Source organism: Electrophorus electricus, chromosome 22, assembly GCF_013358815.1.
Source record: "Electrophorus electricus isolate fEleEle1 chromosome 22, fEleEle1.pri, whole genome shotgun sequence".
In the NCBI taxonomy this organism is placed as follows: Eukaryota; Metazoa; Chordata; class Actinopteri; order Gymnotiformes; family Gymnotidae; genus Electrophorus; species Electrophorus electricus.
The window spans coordinates 2516054-2539440 of NC_049556.1; the positions used below are offsets into that span (position 1 = coordinate 2516054).

Genomic DNA, 23387 nt, shown 5'->3' on the forward strand with positions numbered 1-23387 from the left:
ATTTTATAACAGCATCATGGTGAAGTTTTCTGTCATGCCGTCTTGATCCTCTCACAGAAGCAACAGCTGAACAGAGGTGTGGGTTCTCGTCTCTGAAACGCCTCTCCGTTCTGTGCGTGGGTCTTTTTGAGGGCAATGCGTGCATGTTGATTTAAAAGTGAGTTTCTGTAATCTCCTCTCCCATTACCTAATCTAAAGATAAACTCATAAAGACAAAAGTTTCAGAGGTCAAATACAATTTATTTATTCTGTTAAATAAAGATTACAGTGAACAGTATTTGGCGTAGGAGTGAGTTTGACAGGTACTTAACACGCACGTTCTCGCCATTCACTGGGAACAGTGCTTCTGTGTTGGGGCTCTGAAGTGTTGGAAAGTGTGAGGAGTAGAGCAGTGCCCTGGTGTGTGTGTGTGCACGTACTCTGTTTGCGGTACCATTGTTGGGGAGTTAACAGGTTCCCTTTGTACACATTTAGTGAGAGCACATTGCAGCTCTTTCTAATTGGCTGTGCGCTGTTGGGAGCTGCTGTGTGGAGAAACGTTCTGAAAACCATGAGAACTAATCTTTGGTGAACAGAACAGAATTTAGCTGGCGCTATTTCCAAAGTGACTTACAATTATGACTGAGTACAACTTGAGCAATTGAGGGTTAGGGGTCTTGCTCAGGGACCAAACAGTGGCAACTTGGCAGTGGTGGGACTTGAACCAGCAACCTTCCAATCTTCCAAGTGAACACTGTGATTGGCGTGATTCATAAACCAAAAAACACCCCAAAACAGTAGGAACAGCATTTGAAATACATGTAACCACCAGATAGTAACCTTTGGTGTGGGTGGGGGGGGAAATCAAATAAAGTCAAATAAAATGAGTACTTCCTAGTAATGTATATGACAGGGGACTGGTGAGTGACCTCTGACCTTTTGACCGCTGCAGGGATGAAGTTTCCCGTGGACACGCTGGAGTCTGTGCATCACGGGCAGCTGGAGCTCTCCGGACAAGTCTATATGGATGAGCTGCTCCATGGCAACCCAGACCATGCCCACTACTTCCTACTGCCCAGTGGCAGGAAGGTAACGTGTGTACACCCAGACACATCCACATCCATCAAACAGGAGTATTCCAGAACGTCCTAGAACAGCTGCCTGTAACTGGTGTGATGTGTTCCAGGTTCAGATCAGTTTGTCTAGCGTTGGGTTTGTCCCTCTGTACGGAGCCAATCTCGAGCACAAGATCCTGGCTCTCTTTGCTCCAGAAGATCCGCTAACCGGTGAGCTGCGTGTCCCTGCTCACTCAGTCTCAGTTCAGCCAGTTACAGCACCTTCCAGAAGTCAGGGGAATACGAGACATTCATGGAAACGGACCTCAATGTAACAGCCATGTGTCGAGATGTTTGCTGTTCAGTTTTCATACATCTGTTACATTTCCCCTTTGCCTTATTTTTCTCTTCTCCCTGCCCTCTCTCCCTCTCTCCCTCTCTCTCTCAGCTGTAGCGCTGTTACTGTCTGACCAGTGGTATGCTGTGGAGAACATCCTCAGAACGGCCAACCCCACACGAGAAGGCCTCTTCCAGGTGCTTGCTCTCCCTTCTGTATCTGGGATCTTCTAGCTGCCCTTGGTGAACCGACGCCAACAGAACCCGTGTTTTGGTCACCGAATCATTTCGGGGTCCTAAACTGGGCCGATGTTTCCAAGTCGAAGTGTTTAGGGTCAATTGATGGCTTGGATTTAGGTTTATTGACCAGCTGTGTTCTAGGGAGTACTCAATATCGTACATGCATACTGTGCACATACACACGCGTCCCTTAACATGCGTGTATGTGCACAGTGCGTGTGTATGATAGTGAGGGAAAGAAACTGACAGAAGAGTGTAATCTCTTAATCCGCTTGGTTCTCTTAAACTGTTTTATGTAAGTAAGCAAAGTTCCGCTCTACTGTCTGTCTTTAACGCACGGTTCTGAATACACAGAGCTGTGTATAATACAAACATTTGTCCATACTTTGAGGCATTTCAGCTTTAGGGGCTTCACTTCTGCTTCCAGGTTGCTAGGACACAAAAGCCCTGAACCCCTGCTAAAACGAAATCCCGTTTCTCCATGTTTGTTGCTGCTTGTGTTTTGGTGGACTAGTTATTTTCACAAAACGGTGTCGGACTACGTTTTACACCCTTCATCTCTTGCATGTGTGGTCGGGGGCCGTCTGTGGACACGCCAGGTGAGGTCCGTGGTGGACAGGGTCATACTGTACGTGCTCAACCGCATCGTTTACCGCACGAGCGAGATGGCCGCCGGCGACGTGCCCTTCCTGTGCCACGACAAAAACGACTACGCCAAAATCCTCTGGCACGGTGGCGAGGCTGTGGGCTTCTACTCCATCAAAACCAAAGGTCTGTTCTCCCTCCTGGAGACGCTGCCCTCTAGTGGCATGGGTGGGCATGATGGTTCTGTTGAAATGTAGCGTAGAGAAAAAGGAAACGGCATTGTCAGAACGTTCACAGCCACGTTCGGCTCAGTTTGGCGCAAGTTGGAGGAGTTGCACGGCTGCAGTGGCTGTCGGTGAATCAAAGAAACTAGAATGCTGTTATGAAAGTAAAAAATATAAAGCCATAGAATGGCTTCTTAACTGGATTTCTGTAGTGCATATTGGTACCACCTGCTGGATAAAATCTATTTTGTGAACTTTTGATATAGAATGGAGCTTATACATTATGTATGTGTATCCCCTCTAGAGGTTCTTGGTTCTTCCTCAATTCATTTTATTTTAGAGCCCAATATCTCAACTATAAACCTTCAGTATAAAAGTTCATCTCTCACGGTTAGCTACAGGTTGATTTTGATTGGCTAGGTTTCATAAGCCACTGTGGTTCATCTCCATAAACCAGCCAATCAAAGCAGAGCCTACCAAAAAGTGTTGATTAGAAGTAATTTCTAATAGGGTTGTAAATGTTTGTGTATAAATGGCATTTTTGACCCCTAGCAGTCATAGACCTCTTTCTCATTCATATATATGAATATTTAATAAATGCAGTGTGTGTGTGTGTGTGTGTGTGTGTGTGTGTGTGTGTGTGTGTGTGTGTGTGTGTGTGTGTGTGATATATATATATATATATATATATATATATATATATAAAGAAAATCATTTAATAAATGCATTGTATACGACCGTTTTAAAGGGTTGAGACGGCATTAATTTGAGGTTCAAATGCGCTTTTTTGTTTCTTATTTGAGCTGTTATTTGCACAGTAAAATCCCCCACGGTCATCTGCACGCTCTCTCTTGCCCCCTGCAGGCAGCTGGAGCCAATTCTGTCTCCCTGTCATGAACTCCATATTCGTGAGGAAGGGTCACCGTGGCAATGGCCATGGTCTGCGAATGCTGGAGGACTTTGTGGACAGTTTTAAAGAGGATGAGCTCGGCCTGAAGTACCCTCTGTCCCCAGCCATGTCCCAGGGTAATAAAAAGAGTGTTTTACTGGCGAAAGAGGTTTGAACACTGAATTAGAAATATTAATAACACACAAACATAAAGGATCTTGGAGACTCTGTGTCATTATAAAAAGGTCTGTGTACAGAGCAGGTACAGGATGGTTCAGAAAAACAAACCTGTCCTACAGACGTGAGACGAAGTCATTTTTTAAAAAAAGAGAAAACTTCTCTTGGAATGTAATGGTACCAAGCTCCAGCTGGTACAGGTATCGAATATCAATTTGCATAATGGTAAATAATGTATGAGCTGGGCACAACGGTGGAACCTTCAAAGATCACTATGTAAAAAAGGCAGGACGATTATATAATCGCTCTTAGTGTATAAAAACTCAGCTCTGTTTGTGTGTGCGTGCGCGCGCGCGTACCTCTGCCATTCTCCAGAGGGTGTCTCAAAGGCACGCTATCTCTAACCTGCAATAAAGAATGGGACCAGCTATTCTCTTCTACTAATTCTGAAGTTTGCATCATTATTCTTGAATGAAATAGAAATTATTATACCAGCATATAGAGGAATTTAGGAAGGGCAGTAAGACCCCCGCCTGTAGTAACCTCTGTCCACGTCCTGGGATGGCTTTAGCTTGCACTGTGCGTTCAGGGATATCTTCAGCAAGCTAAACTTGGAGGTACACCTGGTACAGACTCAGGGTGTGTGTGCGCACAACTCTCTCTTGCCTCTCCTCCCTGCGTGCAGTGTGCCAGCGTTACCTGGCCAGGTACCCGGCGGACGTGGAGCTATTGTGGGAGGTGGAAGGGTTGGGTCGCTCCTACCAGAAGACCCTGCTGGCCAACCGCCTCAGCGCGCTGGCCCTCGCAGGTAAACGCCCGCTGCCTGCTGCTGGCCAGGTGCCTGAGAGGGGGCGGGGCTTCTAGGTGCCACTCTCGGGCCTGCACTTTTGTTGCTTGCTTGCTTGTTTGTTTTTCCTGTTTACACTTGGCTCTTTCACGCATCCAGTAGATTGGAACCCCCTCTGCGTTAAGAACACGGATCGCAGCCATGCCGGGAACGTCCCCCTCCCAGTGACGCTCCCGGATGTGACTGTAACTGTGTGCTTTTGACTGCAGTGATTGTATGGAGTGCTAATTCATCCCCTTCCCCCTCCGCCCCTCCCCCGCTGGCTGTGAATCCGACGCCCGTGAAGGTGGAGGCTGCCAGGACGAGCAGGAAAACGGAGCGACGGCCGAGGTGGACGTGATGGACGGGAGCATTCGTGAGCTCACCGTATGACAGATGCGTTTTCTCTCATTGTTGCAGTCTGCTGTTGTGATGTTTGATTTTGAGTGCATGCAATTAACTGTAGCCTGATGGGTAATAATGGCAATCGCCCATAGCGACAAAGTGAAAACGTGCATTTAGAGAGTTTTGAAAATGATTTAATGAGTAAATCGATTAAGTGAGTAAAATCGAAATCTCCTCTTCTGGAAAAAAGGGTTCCGGCCTTTGTAGAAGTTCCTCCTTCCTGGGCTCTGCCTCTCCTTCTCTGTTCAGGATCCTTTCATTGGGGCTTATTTTGACGTTTATCTGGTGTCAAGACCCTGTTACCTGCACCTTTCAAGAGCTCAAAATCTAGGTCCAAAAATGGCGCAACATAAAAACAGACCCAAAAAAAAAGACATGGAGATGCACTCTGTGGTTTTTAAAAAAAATTTTTTTATGATGTATTGTTGGTTTTCTTGTTATACAGGAACAAAACATAAACTGAATCTAAACAGGAGCGTTTCTTCAGGGTGGGCTTTATGCCAACAAAACAAACAAACAAAATCTTCTAAAGTGGATTCAATCATTAACTTCCCTAAAACAGAAGAAAATAAAATCCAATCTCTTCCCTCAACTCCTCATCACAAAAACAGAAACACAACAACAAAGCAAAATGAACACGGCACCCACCCCTAAGAAACAAAACAATGCTCAATAATTCAGACAATCAAATATCTGTATATAACTCTCAGTGGTCCTTTTGACACTGTCTGGAACTCAGTGCTGCTACTCGAGGCCTCTAAAGAGCAAGCGTTAGTCGCACCACCTGTCTGTGTTTGTGAAGAAGTTCTGGGGAAAACCGGATGAATGTCACAGAGTAACAGACCAGAGGGTCTATTCCTGACTCATCCTCTTGCAAGAACACAGCCCCAGCATGGATGCATCCACCTCTAATTTAAAAGGGCACTCAAAATTTGGAGCAGCAAGCAAAGGAGAGCAACAAAGCAAAGCCTTGACAGACTCTCAAACGCATGTTGACATTCTGGAGACCAAACCAATTCAGAGGATTCCTTTTGTAAGAGGAGACACCACTGAAGCAAAATTGTGACAGAAACCTCGATAGTACCCAACCACACCTAGAAATGTAGCAGGCGCATTTTTCATGCCGAAAGTAACAAAAAGCAGAAATATCGGAAGCATGTAAGGTTAAAGGGACCTGCCAAAGGACTGGACTGGACTGGAGCTTAGAATGACGGATCCATTCTCTACCAAGTATTGTACTTTGGCTTGCATACATGTGCACTTAACTGGATTAACTTGATATGCATGTTGATTAATTGGGGGATGATCTCCCACATCGATGTCATGAACAGTCTCTGAGGTCTGAGTTGGTATATCAGAAAACAAATCTATATCGGGTAATTAAAGACTCAACATCAGAACACTCTTTCAGCTCTATATGCAATAAATAACCATCCAAGTCCTATGGTATAGTGGAGTTGGGCAAATGTGCCATCGTCACCGGCATAGACGGAACTAACCCATCGTCCTCATCCTTTACAGGTACCGGTGTTGCAACAGCAGAAGGCACGACCTGAGGTTTTAAACATGACTGCAAATAAAGCCAAAGGAATCCCTTCATCCCAATTTCGTCCCATCTGTAGACAGTATTTTCGTAACATTGATTTTTGGGTTTGATGAAATCGCTCCAAAGCTCCTTGGGACTCAGAGTGGTAAGCACTCGATACCCTATACTTAATAGACAATTGTTGTAAAACTTTGGCAAATATTTTGGATAGAAAATTGGATCATTGGTCTGGTCTGTCTGAATATACTGTGGTAAACAAAAAATAGAACAAAAGTTTATTAAGGCTTTAATTACGGACTTGGCTTTTATGGTGCATAATGGAGTAGCCTCTGGAAACCTTGTAATGGCACAAAAGTTACTGATGTCTGGTTTTGGGCAGGGGTCCTGCACAGTCTAGAAGAAGTGTATCAAAAGAAACACCCACCACAGGTATAAGGCTGAAGCGGGGCAGGCGGTATCTCTTGATTTGGTTTGCTGGTTAGCGGACGTGTGACGAGCGACAATAGTCTCATGTCAGACTTTAACGCTGGCCAAAAGAAATGCTGCAAGATACATTTGTATGTTTTGTTCACCCACAAAAGACCTGCTAGTAAGTGATCATGTGCTAAAGCTAAAACCTGGGATTGGTACTCCTTAGGCTCAACTATTTGAACAACCCTATTCCACTTCTGATTTTCTCATTGGAGTCCACCTCCGTATCAATATGCCGTCATCCCACAGGTACATGGATACTGTAGAATCGACATCTTGCACTCTATCCACAAGTTTTTTTCCCAGCAAACCATTCTTAAAATTCTCCAAAAGTACAAGTTCTCCAAGATGCTTGAACATAGTGACTTTACTCACTTTGCACCATTTATCGAACAAGCCACTAATGTCCCGCGCAAATTCAACATACGTCTGGTTGGCTGTTTTTTAATGGGATCTGAAATTCTGGCCATACGATTCCAGAACCAACTCATAGGCATGCAAAACAGATGCCTTGACCACATCGTAATCTAGGCTTTTATCAATAGGTAACACAGAGAAAACCTCCTGAGCCTTAACAACCAGCATGCACTGGAGCAGAAGACTCCACACTGTTCTAGGCCACGTCAAGGTGGTAGCTACATGCTCGAAAGCGTCGAAATAGGAATCAACTTCCGACTCCCGAAACTGAGGTACAAGCATAATCTGTTGACTAATATCAAAGTCAGGGGGCTCACCCGCCCAACTGGACGTGGACAAACGAGTTACAGGCACGGGTCTCTCTTACTTCCAGCCCCAACGGCCGCAGCCTTATCTCTATCAGCCTGGATGTTCAGGGCACGAACCTGCTGGCGTGCAACTCCAATTCAAGCTCCTTCGAGCGTATCATCGAGGCAGGGTCGGAAACAGGAGTCAAAGGACTAATAGGTGCGTCACTAGGCGGCCCCACCGTGGCTTCCGCTTCTGCTTCCTCCACAGGTGAAAGACCTTCCTCGGCTCCGCCCACACTCCCAAAGACGGCACAAGCATGTTCAGGCAACGCAGCAAACAAAACAAATCTACTAGAGTGGATTCAATCATTAACTTCCCTAAACCAAAAGAAAATAAGGAGTTGAGGGAAGAGGTTGTATTTTATCACAAAAACAGAAATACAACAACAAAGCAAAAAGAACACAGGACCCACCCCTACGACTCCAAACAATAAGAAACAAAACAATACTCAATAATTCAGACAATCAAATAACTGTATATAACTCTCAGTGGTCCTTTTTGACACAGGCTGTAACAGCTCAATGCTGCTAATGGAGAAGCTTTTCATGTAACGACTCGAGGCCCTGTGCCTAAAGCCTCTAAAGATAGAGTACACTTCAAAGGCTCTATCTAAGAACCTAGCTGGACAGCAAGGACTAACTCATAAGGCCCTATTCAAAGAACCAGCGACAGAAAAAGAGGACAGTCAACTTCAACATCTCAATCTCAAAAAGAATCTACCACAGGCAGTAATTGTACCAAAACAGGGCCTTACAGAGCAGCGTCTACCGTGGCACACGTGAGGTCCCCTGAGCAAGACACCACAGGCCCCTACACATTCACGACACAGATATTTAACAGGAAGTTAATTATCCCTCTAGCCAGTCGGGGTGATGTCGTCTCGCCAGATCACTGGTTCTTGGTGCGCCCTCGTGTGGGTAACCTGAAAAACAAATTCTAACGCCACCACACGAAGAAACAACAACAACAACAAAAAAGTCCCAAGGATGTAACACTGGGAAGAAATGGCCTGAAAGATGTTAGTCGTTGAAACGTGTGTGTGTGTGTGTGTGTGTGTGTGTGTGTGTGTGTGTGTGTGTGTGTGTGTGTAGGAGAAAGCTAATGCTGTCAACAAGCACCTCACCTTTGCTGAAGGTAAGTGGTAAGACTGCAAGTATCAGCAGTCTGAGGGCACGTCTCTCTAAAGTGACTCACTACTTGTATCTCATCTGGGTTCTTATTTGTATGTTCGCAACCCCACCCCACCCCGCCCCCGCCCTCAGAGGGGGATGACAGGCCGATCTCCACCCGCACTCGGAGCAGCGAGCACAGGTGGAGAAAGCGAGGCAGGGAGGAGCTGGCAGAGGGTGTGGCCGAGCCCCAGCCCAAGAAGATGAACAGGTCTTACACTCAGCCAATCATGACACGGGGCAGCAGACACCCGAGCCCCGCCCCGCCCCTTCCCCACCTCTGCGCTGACCCCATAATGGCTTCCATCCTGTAAGAGTGGTTGAGTGTTTATGGGAACTATAATTGAAGCTTTGGTGTTTGGAGTGAAGCACGTGTGTGTTCCTCTGTGAGACTGGTGACCGTACCGTGGTGAAGTTCCTGCACCAGCTCCAAACATGCGTACACAGTTGTGGCCAGAAGTTTTGAGACTGACACAAATTTTGCTTTTATCAATGTTTACTGCCGCAGTTTTTTGTTTTTAATCCTTTTGTCAGATGTTTATATGGTGTAGTGAAGTACAATTGTAAGCATGTCAAGGTGTTGGGTTTTTTTTTTGTTTTTTTTTAACTTTTCATGCACAAATGCGTCCAGTTTAAGCAAAGCCGTAATATTTACACTGTTCACCCTTCTTTTTAAGATTTCTGCAGTTCACCTCGGCATGCTGGTTATCAGCTTCTGGGCAAAATCTTTACTGATGGCAATCCATTCTTGCCTAATCAGTGCTTGGAGTTGATGAGTGTCTGTGTTTTTGTTTGTCCACCCTCTTTTTGAGGATTGACCACAGGTTCTCAATGGGATTGACATCTGGGGAGTTTCCTGGCCATGGACCCAAAATGTCAATGTTTTGTTCACTGAGCCACTTGGTTATCACTTTTGCTCCGTCATGCAAGTAAAAGCATTTTTCATCACGAAATTGCTCCTGGATCATTGGGAGAAGTTGCTCTTGGAGGATGTTTTGATATAATTCCTTATTCATGGAAGTGTTCTTAGGCAAAATGTTGAGCAAACCCACTCCACTGGATGAGAAGCAAACCCCCACAAAAATGGTCTTGGGATGCCTCACTGTTGGCATGAGACAGGACTCATGGTAGCGCTCACCTTCTCCAACTTTTTGTCCAGATCTTCCAAACAGTCTGAAGGGGGCTTCATCAGAGAAAATAACTTTACCCCAGTTCTCTGCAGTCCCTATCCTTCTTGCAGAATGTCGGTCTGTCCTTGATGTTTTTCTTAGAGAGAAGTGGCTTCTTTGCAGCGCTTCTTGACAGCAAGCCCTCCTCCAAAAGCCTTCGCCTCACTCTGCATGCAGATGCACTCACACCTGCCTTCTGCCATTCCTGAGCAAGCTCTGCCCTGGTGGTGACCCGATCCCATAGCTGCATCCTCTTTAGGAGACAGTCCTGGAGCTTGTTTGACTTTCTTGGGTGCCCTGAAGCCTTCTTCACTGCAATTGAACCTCTCTCCTTGAAGTTCTTGAACAGATGCTCTTCTAATCAACATGATTATCAACTGCCTTGTCCTCGTTAACACTTTTTCCCCTGAGCTAACGAGGTGATCACTGAAATGATGTTAGCAGGCCATTTTGTGGCAGGGCTGAAATGCAGTGGCTAAACTGCACTAATGTTTGTGGTTAATGTTCATGGCAAGGAATGACTTTGCACTTGCAATTCATCTGATCACTCTTCGTAATCTAGAGTTAATGCAAATTGCCACCATAAAAACTGAAGCAGCAAACCTTGTGAAAACCAAAATTTGTGCTGGTCTCAACTTTTGGCCAGGACTATAGAAACATGTAGAACATGCGTGCTCGTGTATAAACAACGAGGGTGGCTACGCTTGTTTACGGCCATGCTCGTCAGCACGGTCGGGGAGGAGGCCATTAAGCAGGCCCCTCCCCATTCTAAGTGAAGGGTGTGGTTTTATTAGGGGCAGAGCAATGGCCTGAGTGAGCAGGCCCCTCCCAGTTCTAACTGAAGGGTGTGGCTGAATAGGGGGGAGGAGCTGTGGCCAGAGACTATGGAGCCCCCTACAGCTGTGATCTCAGCAGCGGAACATGAGGGTGTGGAGGACGCGGAGAAGTCGCCCCCTGCTGGTGGGATGGGAGAGGCATCGGTGACCTGTGAGGCAATGGACCAGGAGGCCAAGGATTTGGTGAGAGGCATGCGCACACACACTCACTCAATATATAGCACTTTGTATGCACAGTGTATCTTGTAGTGCTTCCCATCTGACGTTTACAGGGCCGATCGTTTTAAGTCATGCTGTGTGACATCATGTAGTGATCAGGGTTCTTGGTCAGCGCTGTACCTGGTGGGCGGGGCCTAATCCTGTACCCTGGGTTTCATACCTGAGTGCCACAGTATTAATGCTTGCGTTCTCTCTCTCGCTCTCTGACTCAAGGTCATGGAGGTGAATGGGTCAGGGTCCGAGGAGGAGGAGGAGTCGATGGCAGAAAAAGCTGAAGAGGATGCGGCGCCTTCGCTCCAGAATGGCATGGTCAGAGAGGAAGAGGAGGAGATGGAGGAGGAATGCATTGAGGATCCGGTAGAAACAAACACACACATACATACATACATACATACATACATACATACATACACACTCACACATGTGCACGCACGCGCACACACATACACATACACACTCTCACGCCCACACGCACACATGCACACACATACATACATACATACATACATACATACATACACACTCACACATGTGCACACACACATACATACATACATACATACATACATACACACTCACACATGTGCACACACGCGCGCACACACACACGCACACACATACACACTCTCACGCCCGCACGCACACACATACATACATACACACTCACACATGTGCACGCACACGCACACACACACACACACACACACTCTCACGCCCACACGCACACATGCGCACACACACACACACATACATACATACATACATACATACATACACACTCACACATGTGCACGCACGCGCACACACACGCACACACACTCACGCACACATGCACACACATACATACATACATACATACATACATACATACATACATACATACACACTCACACATGTGCACGCACGCGCACACACACACACATACATACATACATACATACATACATACATACTCACACATGTGCACGCACGCGCACACACATACACATACACACTCTCACGCACACATGCACACACATACATACATACATACATACACACTCACACATGTGCACGCACACGCACACACATACACACTCTCACGCCCGCACGCACACATGCACACACATACATACATACACACATACATACATACACACTCACACATGTGCACGCACGCGCACACACATACACATACACACTCACGCCCACACGCACACATGCACACACATACATACATACATACATACATACACACTCACACATGTGCACGCACGCGCACACACACACACGCACACACATACACACTCTCACACACGCGCACACACACACATACATACATACATACATACATACACACGGGCACATGTGCACACACGCACACACATACACACTCTCACGCCCACACACGCACACATGCACACACATACATACATACATACATACATACATACACACTCACACATGTGCGCGCACACACACACGCACACACATACACACTCTCACGCCCACACACGCACACATGCACACACATACATACATACATACACACGGGCACATGTGTACACACACGCATACACATACACATACACACTCGCACACGCACATGCGCGCACACGCACACACATACACTCTCATGCACGTACACGCACACACATGCACTCTCATGCACGTACACGCACACACATGCACTCTCATGCACGCGCACGCACACACATGCACTCTCATGCACGCGCACGCACACACATGCACTCTCATGCACGCGCACGCACACACACATGCACTCTCATGCACGCGCACGCACACACATGCACTCTCATGCACGCGCACGCACACACATGCACTCTCATGCACGCGCACGCACACACATGCACTCTCATGCACGCGCACGCACACACATGCACTCTCATGCACGCGCACGCACACACATGCACTCTCATGCACGCGCACGCACACACACACACACATATGTACCCTTACTAATAAACAGAACACATCTTAAAAAAACAGCATGGAAGTGCCCAAGTGATTAACACATTTCCCATATGAGTGTTTGAAGGTTATAATTAATCATTTGATTTGTTCTGTTTGGCCTCTGCAGGCTGCCGTAAATTCTGTGGACAAACTAAAGGAAGCTGCTAGGGAAAAACAGGAAGAGGAAGACAAACGTGGAAAGGGAAAAGATTCAGCACCTGAGGACAAACAGGAAGATGAAACACCTGCTGCAGTTGAGGGGGAACAGAGACAGGAAGTCACTTCTGCCAGCGAAGACGTAGACTTTGTTGAGGACACGGAAGAAGATGAAGGACTTTGGGCCTCTCTGGAGGAAGAGGAGGAAGAAGAACCTTCTGTATCTGATGAGAAACAGGAAGGAGGTCATGGGGCTGAGGAGATCAAGCCTGGTCAATCTGAGGCACCTCCTTCTTCTCCTGAGGGAGAAATCACTGAAACTTCCAGTTTGGAGGAGGCAACTGGCACTCCTCTTAAAGGAGAACCAGGACCGAAGGCCCCTGAAAATGAGGAGCACTCCTCTGTCGGGCCGGGAGGAGTGATGGACACCTCGGACCACCCTTCCGAGGACGAGGAGCAGAAAGCCGACGAGCAAGACGAGGTGTCGAAGGAGAAGAGGGTGGAGCAAAAGGAGGAGCGAAGAGAAGCTACGGAGAAGACCGACGGCATGGCAGAGGACGAGGCAGGCGGAGAGGCGGACGGGAACGCCGGCGCTCGTGACGTCTGGGTTCATAGAGGGGGGCGGAGCAAAGCGGCCCACCCGGGGCCCAAGCACGCCTCGAGGAAGCTGGGCAAGGCAACGGCTCAGGCAGTGGAGGAGCTGGACGAGGTGGTGGCAGAGGATGAAGAGGGAGGGGTGAGCACAGAGGAAGAGGCGGAGCACAGCTTGGAGGAGGAGGGGCAAAGGGAAGTGATTGACATGAGGGTGTTGAGGGGGAAGACTAAAGTTGTCCAGGCCACACCACAACACAGAGCCAAGAGACGCAGCAAGATGTGAAAATGCGCTCACTCGTACAATGTACACACACACACACACATGCCCACTTCTCTCTCTCCCTCTCTCTAACACACACACACACACACACATGCCCACTTCTCTCTCTCCCTCTCTCTAACACACACACACACACACACACACACACACACACACATGCCCACTTCTCTCTCTCACTCTCTCTAACACACACACACACACACACACACACACACACATGCCCACTTCTCTCTCTCCCTCTCTCTAACACACACACACACACACACACACACACACACACACACACATGCCCACTTCTCTCTCTCCCTCTCTCTAACACACACACACACACACACACACACACACATGCCCACTTCTCTCTCTCCCTCTCTCTAACACACACACACACATGCCCACTTCTCTCTCTCTCTCTCTCACACACACACACACACACACACACACACACACACACACACACACACACACACATGCCCACTTCTCTCTCTCTCTCTCAAACACACACACACACACACACACACACACACACACACTCACACACACATGCCCACTTCTCTCCCTCTCTCTAACACACACACACACACACACACACACACACACATGCCCACTTCTCTCTCTCCCTCTCTCTAACACACACACACACACACACATGCCCACTTCTCTCTCTCCTTCTCTCTAACACACACACACACACACATGCCCACTTCTATCTCTCCCTCTAACACACACACACACTTACACGCGCACACACACACACACACATGCCCACTTCTCTCTCGCTCTCTCAAACACACGTAGACGTCATTCCGCACGCTGTGTAGTGGGGGGGGGGGGGGTTGGGTTTTTAATGTGTCACCTTTACCTTTAGCAACTAAAAGGTCCTAAGGATTCCCATTTTTAGGAGTTTTTTTATTACCTAAACTTGTGGAAAATAGGAATACAATTTTGGATCCAGATGTTTGAGGGGTGGCCATGCACCCAGCTGGACGGTTAAACGTGGCGTGACGTTCCCCTGGAGAGTCACACCTTTCTGCTTGGCAAAGGAACCTTACCCAGGCAAACCGGCGTTAGTCCGGACAGTTCAACTGTCGGGACTTTATTGGCGCAATCTCAGCCTTTAACTCAAGCTTGTTTAATTAAACGGTTAGTGAGGTGATGCAATCACCTCAGTCACAGTAGAAAACTATTTCTTCAAAAATATTTCTTCACCACTATTTTATCACACAGCTGGACTGTCAACTAAAATGTTGGGTCTGTTTTTGATTAATCTAGTCTTTAATAGTAAAGACTTGGTCTTAAAGTAGTGTTGGGGACATTGAACAGAGCACTGTGATGAATGGTCCCAGGAACCAAAAGCAATGAATGAGCTCCTATTTGTGAAATGCACACACTCATGGAAAGCCAGCTCTTGAGTGATCGGTTTTTGTGTGTGACTGATATGATCGATTAAAGCTTGCCCTTTCATTAACCCAATCAATATTAACGACATGTCTTCATAGGTTGTTTTGGAAACAGTTTTGCTTTCAAATGAGGGAGTGTTCTCTTTATGTATTTGATATCTTTTATATGCTCTGCTGGGAATTAAAGGTTTATCAGTGAGCGAGTGAAATGACTCCTTATTTGACACAGCAGTGCGGTGCGTTCGGCTCCGAGCCGGTAACAGAAATAACCCTGGGGCATGTTTGCCTTCTCCTGGTCCGCCCAGGGAAATGGAGAGCGTCTCGCGCATCACATTTCGCCCTGCTGTCTGTCGCTGACGTGCTTTTACACGAAGGCTGGCGAGGTTTGGTGCATAATTTAAATAAATAAATAATATATATATATATAATCTCTCTCTCATATACATACACACCCAGCCAGCCGTCATAGAAAAGGTCATTTGCAGTTGTTGTTATTGAGAGATTCTATTCTATAGGTGTTTAGCAGCATACAGTACTCTTGGGTTAATATACCGAATACTGTGTAGTGAGGGCCACTGTTTTACTCTGAATGGTCCTTATAAGTTTCTTCTATAATGCTTCCTAAAAGAAATGTACTTCTAAGCAATCGCCACATGGGGGCGCTCTAGCGTAAAGTAAGCAATTGTCAGTGTCTTTTTGCAACCTAATTTTTTCTCAGACTTTAGGACATGCTGTGGGTCTTATGACTTGGAAACGCAGCATGTAATGTCCATGACGACTAATTTCTCTGAGCCGCCAAGAGACGGGAGATCATTGCTACGACTGCTGCAGTCTTCCTGCGCGCCCCAGTCGCAGACTCGGAGACGATTTGGGCGTCCTCGATTCATGTTGGTCTTCAAGCCTTGTCTCCTGTTTGTATGGCAGGAAACATCTAAAGCACATTCCTACGTGAACCGCTTCCGTTTCTGGTATTTGGTTATTACAGGTATTGTAGTAGCACTTAACTTTTTTCATGCTGTACTTTTTTGTTCTTGGACAAACATTTGGTCTTGAATCTTTGTTCTGCATTGCTTGTTAGAGAAGGGTTTCTTTGAGTCAGTGCTTGTTGTGCAATTTGGTGCTCTCTGTGGGTGTTTCTCTCTTGCGTACATTTTCATCTAAAATGTGAAACGAACCGTATTCACCTGTCCACAGTGTGGCAAAGTGGGCGGTGCTTTACCCCGTCAATCACCCCCCCAATGTACGCTTATGCGCCCTACTGTGCTATAACCCTCTAGGCACAGCTAATCAATGACGGATAGTGCTGATTTCTGGGGTTGGAGCACTGCGCTGGATCAATGTGGGCTTTCTGGACTGTGAACAAACCGGGGGGTGGGGAGCATGTGTGGCTCCGGTGTTTGACGAGGAAAGGGGTGCGCGCATGGCAGAGGACGAGGCAGGCGGAGAGGCGGACGGGAACGCCGGCGCTCGCGACGTCCGGGTTCATAGAGGGGGGCGGAGCAAAGCGGCCCACCCGGGGCCCAAGCACGCCTCGAGGAAGCTGGGCAAGGCAACGGCTCAGGCAGTGGAGGAGCTGGACGAGGTGGTGGCAGAGGATGAAGAGGGAGGGGTGAGCACAGAGGAAGAGGCGGAGCACAGCTTGGAGGAGGAGGGGCAAAGGGAAGTGATTGACATGAGGGTGTTGAGGGGGAAGACTAAAGTTGTCCAGGCCACACCACAACACAGAGCCAAGAGACGCAGCAAGATGTGAAAATGCGCTCACTCGTACAATGTACACACACACACACACATGCCCACTTCTCTCTCTCCCTCTCTCTAACACACACACACACACACACATGCCCACTTCTCTCTCTCCCTCTCTCTAACACACACACACACACACACGCACACACACACACTCACACATGCCCACTTCTCTCTCTCCCTCTAACACACACACACACACACACACACACACACACACACACACACACACACACATGCCCACTTCTCTCTCTCCCTCTCTCTAACACACACACACACACACACACACACACACACACACACACATGCCCACTTCTCTCTCTCCCTCTCTCTAACACACACACACACACACACACACACACACACACACACATGCCCACTTCTCTCTCTCCCTCTCTGTAACACACACACACACACACACACACACACACACACACACACACACACACACACACACACACACATGCCCACTTCTCTCTCTCCCTCTCTCTAACACACACACACACACACACACACACACACATGACGAGGTGTTTGACGAGGAAAGGGGTGCGCGCGCGCGTGTGTGTGAGTCTTTTTTAAAAATTTTTTATTCCAAACAAAAGCCCCCCCCAGCATCTCGCTGGTTTTCCACAAGAGCTTTTATCCTTTTTAAGCAATTTTAGCTTCCACCCTGTCTTTCTCCCTTTTTACATTTTTATTAAGGGTCATCTTGCGTGACTCGCTGGGCAGAAATCAGCTTCATCCAGAGCAGGAACAGGGGATTTCACACTGAAATTGTTCTGCTGTTCTGGGGTTTTGACAAAATGTTTTAAGTATTTGGGTTCCACTTATGTAATGTGTATACACACGTACGCATTAGTTGTGTGTGTGTGTGTGTGTGTGTGTGTGTGTGTGTGGCGAGCAGTCACGCCTGATTAACCACGGTGCTGGATGCTGGGGTTTTGTGTGTGTAATTAATGATGTGTCGTATTCTCTCCCCTGGCACAGGCTAATAGGATTCCCCTGCCCTGCAGGCGCTGCTGCCTTTGGCTGGCTCATGGAGGTGTGCGGGTGGGGTGGGTGTAGGGGGCGTGGTGGAGGTGGGGGTGGGCTTTGGGTGGGGGAAACAGACACCTCACCAGCTGGTGGAATGCGACTGGAGTGACGAGCTCACCAACTCCCGTCCCGGGAACAGAGATGGAGGGGGAGGAGCCTGGTGACAGATGTTTGAGGAGACCGTTATTTTCCACAGCGATTCTAGAATTCTCAGGGCAGTCTCAGATTCAGTGGTGGTGGTGGTTCTATATGCCACTGTTGGCTACCTCCTAAAGGAGCTAGCTCCACGCTTTAAAGGTGCAGTCAGTAGCTCCACGCTTTAAAGGTGCAGTCAGTAGCTCAAAGCTTTAAAGGTGCACTTTTCATTTGTTTAGGATAGAACTCACGTACTGTGTACTTCTAGGTATCAGCACTAAGCCCTGTACTCTACAGTATTCTAGTTCATTGGTATGTTGGTCTCTACCCTACTGTACTAGGGTATTCTATGAGTAAATGACAAAGCACGTTTGTAAGTCGCCTTGGATGAGAGTGTCTGCTAAATGCCGTAAATGTATAGGTCAGTAGATCAAAGCATTAATGGTGCAGTCTGTAGTGCAAAGCTTTAAAGATATTTTGTTAACTCGCTCAGTTCATAGAGGGCATTGATTATAGGTTTATTGTGAATACAATGGACGTTTAAAATCAATTCAGGTAGGTAATTAAAGTTGCTTTCGAAGTGGCACTGGTCATGATAAGGTTTGTTAAAACACCACCACCACAAACAGCCAACAACAACAACAACAACAACAACAACAACAACAAAAACATACAAAAAACATCTTTGCACATGTGTCTTTAGCCTATGTACCCACATTAGTTAGAAGTTGCCCAAGCCAACTGATTTTCGGACAAATCCGATTTTTTTTGTGTTTTATCTTTTAGATGTGACTTTTATATCCGACTTTAGTCTGAACAGATCGGGTCGCTAAACTGACCACATACGCGAAAGAACGATCCCTCACATGGCACGCTCGTTCAGAGACAAACGAGCAGCCTCAAGTTAATGTTCAAGTTAATCTGCAGTGGAGGCCACCTGCGAATTCGGAAACAAATGAAATATCCCGCCAAGAGCAACTACAATGAATACAAATGAATTTATTTACTGATCTGTTCGTGCCCACTAATTACATCGATAGAAACAACTGCTACTGTAGACAACAGTGATAAAAATGGAGCGTGCCTTCTAATGTGTGGCACCTGCAATTCTCCGTCACTCATCATCGTTCCTTCCCAGCAGCGCCAAAGTACGACGCATGTCGAGGTGGATGGACGTAAAATCGCTTTGCCGAGAGGCTTGCCTGTCGGATGTCGGTACCACGTATGAAAGTGGCCTGAATTCGAATCGAAATGCACATTCAATATAACTGCCACCCAAATGACGACAAATCCGTGTCGTACAAGGAGGAAAAGCTGGGCTACATAGATGCAGCTTTGGACTACATTCACCCGCTGTGCGGACGCAGTATTAAACAATCTATTTAACAACAAAGTGCGTTTGTTTTGGACGTCTTGCACACGTTGAGGGGCTCACGTGAGGCTGGGCTGTACTCCTGCACGCGCAAGCTGTCGCAAACGCCGAACGTGAAATGAAGGCCTGCTGTTCGCAACGTTTTGAAAACGATGGCCTACTGCGTACCGCGTTCCGCCCTCAGTATTCACTGTGCACTGGCCCCCGTGGCAGGATGCAGTACGTGACAAATGCAAACCGTACTACGGGGTCACTTGGGCGTGTGATTTCCCACCACCGGTGCAGGAGGGGATGCGGTACCCCTCTGGTCACGTGGTGGAATATTCGGAGGAAGTAGCGCGTCACCAGGGTACCTTTTGCGTGCCGGGAAAATGTATTCTGGTCGCATAAGGCATCCTGATTTAGAGCTCAGTCAGTGAGTGAGAAGTTTGTAGGAGGCTGTTTGGAACACATCCCTTAGAATTAAGGGTGAGCTGGAGGGAGACTGAGATCACCTTCCTCACTGAACAGAAAATTATCAGTGCAGCTGTCACTTTACTAATAACAAGGAAATCATAAAATCAGAGCACAATTAGAAATGAACATTTAGTACGAAGAACAATCGTTAATGTTAAAGGCAATTGAATGCAATTAAAAGCTATTAAAAGCGCAATGTAACATTTGAAAATGTTCTTTGGGCAAAGAGAAGGTAGTCTAAGAATAACTAATGTCTTAAACCACAAAGACCAAAAACGAAAAAAGTGGGTTAACTTGGTGTAAGTGAAAACAAGTTATCTGTCAGGTTATGCTCAAAGTTGCTTCTTCTTTAGTAATCAGATAAAAATGCTTATGTTTATTTACATGTTATTACAGGAGTCTTTGTGTGCTTGTTTTACACGGTGTCTGTGTACGTTCCTTAGTTGATCTGTACATACAGTAGGGAGATATTGGGCGCTTTGGCCTGAAGGAAGGGTTTAGGGTGGAACAGTGGTGTTGGGGACGCTGCCTCGCTCGAGGACAGTACGGACATCTTGGGAGGTTTAGGGCTCTCGGGGAGGTGTGTGAGAGAGAGAGAGAGAGAGAGAGAGAGAGAGAACAAGGAGGTGATTTATAACAATAACAGCAGGCGTGCTCTCCCTCTCACTGGAGCAAAACTAGGAAATCCATTACAAAAGGACACCACAGATGATAGCCTTTCAGGTGTGTGTGTGTGTGTGTGTGTGCGGGCGCCTACAGAACCAGGCCAAAACACATATTAGAGCGATATAATGATAAATACTTCTGGAGTTACACATCTGCCAGTGGCTCCATGACTAGAGTGTGGTGTGTGTGTGTGTGTGTGTGTGTGCACATGCACCCTCTTGTCCCGTTATTTTAATAAACTCTCATGCTGGTTCTGGAGGGGGGTGGGTTAGGATGTGGATGCCTGCGGTCCAAACAGACGGACGCAGTCCTGGAACATGCACCCCCCCCCCCCCCCCCCCCCCCCACACACACACACACACAGCCCTAATGGTGCTGAGGCACCCACGGCCACGTCTGCCTCCATGGGTGCTGCCCGCGCTGTGTGTGTGTTTAGGGGGGCCGGCTGCCACGGCTTGCCCGGAACGACGCCTCCCTCTGGGGGAAGACGCAGGGTGGGGAGCGCCCCCCCCCCCCTTTCCCATTAGCCCTTATGTGAAGGGCAGTCAGGGGGAAAATTGGAGCGAGTGTATCTCAGCAGGCCCACCTGAGGCGGGGGATTGTAGGAGGGTGGAGGAGGTGACCTCTCCGGTTGTGCCGTTCTCCAGATGGTTATTTAAATGCGTGACTCAGAGATCGACGCCCTTGAAATTAAAGAGACTGCTAAGAGATACTTACGGTGATGGAGTCCTCCTCCTGTCCCTGGTTAGATTGAGACGTCGCTGTCTGAAATTCTCCACTGGCCTCAGTCGATGAATGAGCAACAATAATGCACATGTGCCTGCAGCCTTTGACTACCTGACCAAATTTGTTAGCAGGAGGAGACCAGAAATTGCTGCGTGCGTATGAGTGACAGGCCAGTGTCTTGGCCACACGTTGATGGAACTGATAAAGGCTCCGACTCCTTTTCGACATCACGGTCCTCCTTCAGACGGCACCAGTTTTCTAGCAGACCACGTCCATTTCCACACTGGCCCTTTCTGGTCTGAAAGCTTTGCGTGCGTCGTCGTTTTTTCCACCAGAACCCAGCTTGGTGAGCGGAGAGGATCCTTTGGTTCCGGCTGTGGCTCTTTGGAACCCGAGGCGCTCTCTGCAGGCGGCTCCGTGAGGCTGGTGACGCTCTGCGCTGTGTATGAGACGCTGCTGTTGGGTTTTATTCGTGCTGTTTAGGTACCGACGACCTAACGGTCCCTTTCGCAATTCACTAAAGGCCCCGTGTTCCTTTAAACATTCAAAAAGAATATAGTTTTAAATGATCTATATAGTAATCAGCTATTCCACGGGTTACTTATTATAACGAAATGTCCTCCGTTCAGCATATTAACCGAATGTTGCCTTTTAAAGGCGCTTATTTGTCATTTCAGGCTAGATGAGTCTTCCTGTATTACTTCATGGCTCAAAGAATACCTGTTCACAGCTGTCCTGCGTGCTTTATTCTTTAAAGCTACACAGCAAAAAGACCATCATTTTAAAAGGGCTTCATGCTAGCTGCAGTTTTCTCTCCGCTGTCTAGTGCGATGCCTCTCCATTTCATCCTAATTTATTAAAAAGTTGGGAAATGTTGGGAACGATTTTCTTTCCTGCATTGATATTTAGAAAACTATAAATTGATTAAAATATATACACTGAAGAATTATTATTATTATTATTATTATTATTATTGGGTTTATATCTAATTGTATAGATTAGTGAATCCACAGTTCCTTAATAGTAAAGAAGTGAAAATGAATAAAAAGTGATGTACGCTGTAAGAAAACAAACTGAGATCCTCTCCGCAGTCACATTAGCATCTTATTGCGTGGCAGGAGCTTGTGTGCTGAAAGTCTGAGCGGGTTTTTACTTTCCTAGTTAAAATGAAAGCCCATTAATTCCTTAAAAATGGAGTAAAGTGATACAATAAGGCTTCCACCGACGTTGTAACCCAGTACCAAGATTACAACGTCCATAAAACGCCGTGGTAGTTCCTCAAGCGTTCATATTTTCCAAAGAGCAGTAAAGCCAAGAGCAGTGATAAAGAACGATGACAAACAGCTGATTTTGCTCATTCACTATTTGCATTCAAATTGTCCTTATGGCCTCGGGGCAAGAACAATCGCTTATAGGATTACTTGCGCGGTCGAGACCATTTGTAACCGGAGTCTTATCAAACGTGCCTTTTGGCTGGCTTTTGGCGATGGGCGCAACGTCGGGTAGGAGTATTTCTGACCACCAGGTGGCGCCTGCACTGCCCGATCTGCTCCAAGGCGCTGGTAAAGCACAGATGTTGTCGATTCCATCCTTTTGTTTTCCATCCATTCACGGAGGAGACCTCAGCTGTTGAAGGAGACTCTCCATTATGGCTTCAATGTTCTTTTGTAAATCATTTCCATTAAAGCATTTTTTTTCAAAGGAAGGTAACAAAACGAAGGTTAAATGAAGTTGAACACGGCCCTGGCTGACCGGGCGTTTCTGGCCCAATGGCAGATCTCTGTGTGGGCTTCAATCAGCGACAGGGGGCTTGAAGGGTTTCTGTGTGTGCACGTGTGCGCGCGAGTAATGAATAGAGCCTGTGTGTGGAGGGAGGAGTGTTAAAAACATTACTGAACGTCATTCTGAATTCTGAACAACGGAGCCAGGAGGTTCGCCATGCTGGACGCACCGTTTCAGTCTGGAAGGTGAATT

The 23387-nt window shown here is 47.2% G+C and overlaps 1 protein-coding gene across 3 annotated transcripts in view; it reads left to right on the plus strand.

The window, feature by feature from the left end:
• Positions 1–14021, plus strand: part of fam169ab (family with sequence similarity 169 member Ab) — a 17812-nt gene extending 3791 nt beyond the window's left edge. Inside the window, exons 2-14 of one of the 3 annotated variants that reach the window (XM_035521419.1) lie at positions 932–1068; positions 1166–1265; positions 1483–1568; positions 2210–2381; positions 3284–3445; positions 4171–4293; positions 4619–4698; positions 8593–8635; positions 8764–8881; positions 10699–10858; positions 11108–11251; positions 12975–13919; positions 14000–14021. In XM_035521419.1, coding sequence (XP_035377312.1) covers positions 932–1068; positions 1166–1265; positions 1483–1568; positions 2210–2381; positions 3284–3445; positions 4171–4293; positions 4619–4698; positions 8593–8635; positions 8764–8881; positions 10699–10858; positions 11108–11251; positions 12975–13880 — 2231 coding nt within the window. In that variant the 3' untranslated portion in view covers positions 13881–13919; positions 14000–14021. The other 2 variants (XM_035521418.1, XM_035521417.1) reach the window with 2 other exon arrangements.
• The last annotated feature ends 9366 nt before the right edge of the window (positions 14022–23387 follow it).